At 44.6% G+C, this 6,182-nt stretch overlaps 1 protein-coding gene across 1 annotated transcript; it reads left to right on the top strand.

Annotated features, from left to right (window-relative positions):
* The first annotated feature begins 2,432 nt into the window (after nt 1-2,432).
* On the top strand, nt 2,433-5,719 carry LOC125524192 (protein FAR1-RELATED SEQUENCE 5-like). The gene is made up of 2 exons (XM_048689270.1): nt 2,433-2,765; nt 3,192-5,719. Exons 1-2 carry the CDS (start codon nt 2,733-2,735, stop codon nt 5,322-5,324), a joined length of 2,166 nt encoding a protein of 721 aa, XP_048545227.1. The 5' UTR covers nt 2,433-2,732; the 3' UTR covers nt 5,325-5,719.
* Nucleotides 5,720-6,182: the final 463 nt, after the last annotated feature.

The raw sequence follows: 6,182 nt of genomic DNA, 5'->3' as shown, positions 1-6,182 counted from the left end.
CAACACTGCTCAAAGGGGAGGTTTACCTGGTTTCAGATATTTAAGGGGCAAAATCGTATGAAAATCGACTTCAGTTTTTTTTGTCCATTGAGGCACATTTGAGGGTGAAAAATAGACTTCTTTCTTTTTTTGAAATAAAACATCCTCTTTATTTATTAGAAATAATGGTCGCATCATCTATAAGGAAATTTACAATATCATTCATAGGTTCCTCGAACCAATCCCTTGTCTCAGAAAATTTAGCTAATTTAGCAATTTCATCGGTTACTTTATTTGCCTTCCTATTACAATGTTCAAATCTAATTAACGGAAAATCACGAGCCATAAAAATAACAATCATCAAACACAACAGCCGCCGCTCTCTCTGAATGTCCTCCATTCATCATTGTGTCAATTACTTCCATATTGGTGGAGTTAACAAGAAGACGGTTGCTTCCTGCCTTTTGTGCAAGTAATATGCCAAATCGTAGTGCTATGGCTTCTGCTGTTAAAACATCTACACAGCAATCCATCCTCCGATTCCCCCCAACAATGAATCTTTCTTTGCCGTCTCTAAGTACAACTCCCGATGTGCCTCTAAGCATGTCTTGATCAAAAGAAGCATCGACATTTAATTTCACAAAACCTAGAGGGGGTCTCGTCCATCCCTCTATTCTATTTGTTGCCCCTGAGGATTGGGCATTAACATAGTTTGTCGTTATAGCACGAGCTCCTATCAAAATTTGGTATCCATCTTGGGACTTCTCCTGATGCACTAGTGAACGTCTTTGCCACCATGAAGGTCATGCTGTTATAGTGATCAGTTCACGAACATTCTGTATGCGCACTGGCGAAACGTAGATAGCTCGTGTTCTGGCATAAGAAGTAGAAATTCGAATATTGCCTCTCCCGCACGATCGACCGCACATGCTTTTTTAATGGGTTCGTGCAATCCCAGCTTCTCCCAAACCTCATTTTCCTTTTGCCACATAAATAACAAGTGTTTTGTATCTTCAGGCCCATTCAAACATGATGGGCAGGTAGCCGAAACTTTCATATGTCTATTTGCAAGTGTAACACGACACGTGAGGGTTCCGTGTAAGGTACGCCAAATAAAAATCCTCACTTCTGTTGGATAAGATAATTTCCAAATCTTACTCCAAATAGTATAGACATGGGATGGATTAGGGTTTGCTCAACTTTTTTTGTTTTGAGAAACAGGGTTTGCTCCACTTTTTTAAGCAAGTACGGCCCAATCAACTAGCCATGGCCCATGGGCCATTGCAGCCGCAGCAGAGCCCCCGACAGAAGAAACACATCAGTCCATTCAGCGTACCGAATGTTAGCAGACACTAAAAGGCGAAGGGAGGATTGGCTTGAGGGTAATGCAGGCATGTCTAACTACGAAGCGGAAGCCAAATCTTGGACATCGCTTTGGTCTGTCCAAGTGTCGGGGAAGGTTAGAAATTTCCTTTGGAGGCTTGCTAAACATTCCATTCCCACCGAAGATGTTCGACACACGAGGCATATGTCCGATGATGACAAATGTCAGCTATGTGGGATGCAGGATAGCTGGCGGCATTCACTGATGCAGTGCTCTGTTGCCCGGTGTGTCTAGGCCCTTGTGGATGATGACGTTGCTGATTATATTCAGGCTTCTACAGAGCAAGATGCTAAGCGCTGGTTATTCTGTATGTTTAATGATTTACCACATGCTAGCATGGTCAAGCTGGTCGTGACTTTGTGGGCATTATGGACGGCAAGGCGTAAAGCTATCCATGAGGGAGTCCTGCAGAGCCCTCATGCTACACATGCTTTTGTAACTAGCTTCATCTCTGAACTAGATTCTCTGAAGACCCCAGCGCATGTTGCACAAAATGTGGCTGCGACTAGCTCGGGAGCAAGGCGTACTAGTACATGGCTAGCCCCTGCTGTGGGAGTTGCGAAGATACAAGTTGATGGAGGCCAGGCGAGGAACGGTAGGAGCGGTGCAGCTGCGGCACTCTGCCGAGACCATAATGGCGTCTATCTAGGGTCGTCGGCTATGGCCTTTTCAGATATTTCTGACCTAGGGACGCTAGAGGCGCTAGCTTGTCGAGAAGCGCTGAACCTAGCTTTGGATTTATCAGTTGAACACATTATCATCGCATGTGATAACAAGACTGTGGTGGCGGATATTAATAACGGAACTGAAGGCCCATACAGTGCCATTATCAAGGAGATTCGTGTCAGGGCGAGGAGTTTCAGAAGCTGTGAGTTTATTTTTGAAGGTCGGGCGAGGAACATTGATGCTCATAATTTAGCTAAATTTTCGTCTTCTTTAAATGTTGGTCGCCATTTGTGGCTGGGAGTACCCCATGACCAGTTTGTTATTCCTGTAAACCGTTCGGCATCGCCATAATAAAGCTTTGGTTTACCACTCAAAAAAAAAAGACAGAAGAAACACATCGTTTGTCTAAAAAAAAACAGCGTCCACTCAGAAAAGCGAAAAACAGACACAGCGCTCCGGCCGCCGGCCGCAACGCCTGCCATCCTCCTCGACGGCGGCGGCAGCCATCTCATCGTCCCCCCTCTCCCCGCGTCCAATCCAGCCCTCCCACCATCCCACCCCCCCTTCCCCTAGCAGCCGCCGCATAGAGCACAGATCCGGCTCCCCTCCCCTCCCCTCCCCTGCTACGGCAATTTGGATCTAGACTAGACTCCCTCGTCCCCTCCTCCCCACCCACAGCACGGTCGGGCGGCAGATACTCGCGATGGATGAATACGCAATCATCTCCTCTGATCAGGTATGCACATGAATTTTTTCCTATGTATGTCAGGAAAAAGGCAGGTCATGTGCTGATTGTTCTGTTTGTCAGTTCTCCCATCAAGGCTTTGTTCTTCCAACAGATATCATACAAGTTTGGTTGCTAATAGATGTATCTCAATTTTTCTTCTTCTTGTGATAGAATTGAAGTGAAAATGAAGTTTGTGAAATTGCTGTAGGTTCTAGTGACAGAAAGGTTCATATAATTGAACAAGTCGGGGAAAGAAACCGCAAACACATAGTGATTGTGGCCATTGGGTTTCAACCTGATGTTTGGAGAACCCAAAGAAAGAAAAAATTGGAACCCCAAAATAAAACGTATCTTGGGGCTAACTGGATGGCGAGAAAATCTTACTAGTATATATTTTCTACGAATTTAATATGTTTTTTTTTAATTTGCATTCAGGAACAACCAGTAATCGGTGCAGATTGGAGTTCAGGGGCACTGTCAGATGAATTGGAGATACATGCAAACTCGGCAGACCTTTCACTGCAGCTTGCTGAAGAACAAAGCCAGTTACATGATATTCTGGCAATCAGTGAAATGCCAATCAATGACACAGGCAGTGGAAGTGATTCAGACGGCAGCTCTGGGAATGAGACGGATAAAGAACCAGGGAAGTACTACTATCCTGGTTTTGAGGAGTTGGTTAATCCAAGGCCACCAGAAGTTGGAATGAGATTCCCAACCCTTGAAGATGCGACCCGATACTATAGTGCGCATGCTCTCCTGTCTGGTTTTGTGGCAATTAGGGGACCAAATTTTATGAGAAAGAAGTTCCACGTGGAATGCAACCGGAGCCGCAAATTGGCGCCATCTCAGGACCTGAAGAGGAAGAGGGAAGTATATTCTGTGAATAAGGCACAGTGTGAGGCAAGGGCGGTCGTGAAGCCTGTTAAGGGGCAATGGGAGTTCACATCAGTTCGGAGTGAGCACAACCATCCGTTATGCCCAAGCCCCTCACTCACAAAATTCTTCCTTAGCTGCAAACACATGTCAGCTGAAGAAAAATCGTTTTTAAGAGCTCTGCAACAAAGTAGTATACATCCCAAGAAAGCTATGAAGATCTTCAAGAGAATGAGAGGTATTTTGGGGAGCTTACCATTCAACACAAAAGATGCGAATACGTCACAGTGTGCAGAACAACAGGGAAAACCAAACTCGGACGTAGAAACAACAGTGAAGCATTTGAAGGAACTGGAGCTGCAAAACCCATGTGTTTCCATCACCATGCAAACAGATGAAGATAGCATAGTTAGGAGTCTTTTCTGGACTGATGCGAGGTCGAGGCTTGATTACGAGATCTTCGGAGATGTCTTATCATTTGATACCACCTATAGCACAATTAGTCACAATATGCTTTTCACTTCTATTAGTGGAATGAATGAGCATGGAAGAACTCTCGTGTTTGGATACGCCTTGCTACAGGATCGGAAAGCTGAAACCTTCAAATGGATGTTCCAAACATTCCTCCATGTAATGGTAGGGAAAATGCCAAGAGCAATCATAACAGACCAGGATGAAGCTATAGCAAAAGCAATTTCGGAGGTTATGCCACAAGTAAAGCTCAGGTTCTGTAAGTTCCATGTAATGAGGAAAGCACGGGAAAAGCTTGGAGGTTTCATAGCAGCAAGAGGTGACATAAATTCAGAGTTGCATGCCCTAGTTAACAACTCTCTGACAGAAACAGAATTTGAGGAAGGATGGGCTGCGCTGATTGAGAGATACAGTGCAAGTGGAAATGAGTACCTACAACTCTTGTGGGAAACAAGGAAAGAGTGGGTGCCTGTTTATTTCAAAGAAGATTTCTATCCATTTGTGGAAATGACTGGATGTTGTGAGGGGTCAAACTTATTATTCAGGGACTATGTGCTTCCTAAGGACAGAATAGAGAAGTTTCTTGAAAGATATGAAGACGTGCAAGAGAGGATAATGGAAACGGATGATGAAGATAGGCTGCAATCAAGAACTGAACCTTCATGTTTCTCAATGCAACCAATAGAAAAGCATGCAGCACGCATTTACACAAGGCAGATATTTCTGAAAGTGCAGAGGGAGCTACTCCATTCTACAGCATTCAACGTGCAGGAGATACAGACGGGGACAGTGTACAGGCTGGAAAAGGTGTCTGCCTACGAGAACCCAGAGTTTGACAGAAATTCCTTCGAGCTGTTAGTTGAACCCAGCACCAATGCAATCAAATGCGAATGTGCAAAGTTCACTAGGGATGGTATACCGTGCTGCCACATATTCAGACTTTTCACACAGTTTGGGGTCAACGAAATACCAGGGCAATACATAGTGCCCAGGTGGACTGCCAAATTTAAAGAAGAGCAGATGAAACAGTACAGGGAGAAATGCTTGGACAGCCGTGGCACAGACCAATCAGAAAATACCATGAGGTATGGAATGCTGCTGAGTAAAGTAGCTGACATTGGCAAAGAAATATGCGGTGATGGCTCGAAATGCGATAAATTCAGGCTGGAACTGGAAGCGATTCAGGGGAAAACTGGAAACGGCGGCATGAGAAATACCTGAAACTAATGACAGTTAGACTGTGCTTGTTGTGTATGCGGGTTCTGAGAATGGTCGCTTTGGCAGCAGCAGCGGCTGGGCACTGGCGCTACCGTGAAGTTGCCATTGTCTGAATCAACAAGAGCCTGTTGTCAACTGTTGATGGACATCAGCAACCAGGACGAATTTTAGTTAGGAGAGTCAGTTAAATCGTTGTCGTTGAGACTCATGTTAATGAAGTAGAACAGTTAGGCTTCAGGAGATAGGTTGTCTATCCGTGTTGTGTCCAGGATTATGCTGGCATGAGTCTTATCTTTACCTGCGGTTTCATATGTCAACATTAACATTTACCTGCTTCACCTTCTGAGAATCGCATAATGTCAACATGGTTGATACTTCTACTTTACCAAACAATTAAACATCTATTTAGCTATGCTATAAAATCAGAACTACAATGCTGTTTTTCCTCCATGAATCTGACTTTGATGTGCTGCTGTTTACTGTAACTCTGGAAAATCCTGATGCAATGGTTTGATGATCTAGTACAAAACTCGCGCTATTTATACAAGCTGTTTTTGTACCCGCCAGGTCTGTACCACGCCTGTGGTATTCATTTTAGCACGCTCTGTGGCTGATGGTTGGATGTTTGGCTCTATAAAACTGGAATAAACATTTATAGAAAGAAAAAAAAAGACAATCTGTTGACACCAGATTTTGGCATGGTCAAGATTCCGGGTTCGTATGCAAAAGTTAGAGGCAACACTTCGCGGGCTGGCCCTGAGTGAGAAAGTATTTGGCCTTTGCCGGCTGAATGAAAACCTTGCTAGGGTAAAACCCTGCCGGTGTGAAGGCTTGCCGGCGGAGAAGCTTGCCGAGGGTGAA

Source organism: Triticum urartu, chromosome 1 (assembly GCF_003073215.2).
Source record: "Triticum urartu cultivar G1812 chromosome 1, Tu2.1, whole genome shotgun sequence".
NCBI classification, from domain to species: domain Eukaryota; kingdom Viridiplantae; phylum Streptophyta; class Magnoliopsida; order Poales; family Poaceae; genus Triticum; species Triticum urartu.
Note: the sequence above shows the minus strand (reverse complement) of the source record. Positions and strands in the feature narration are given on the sequence as shown.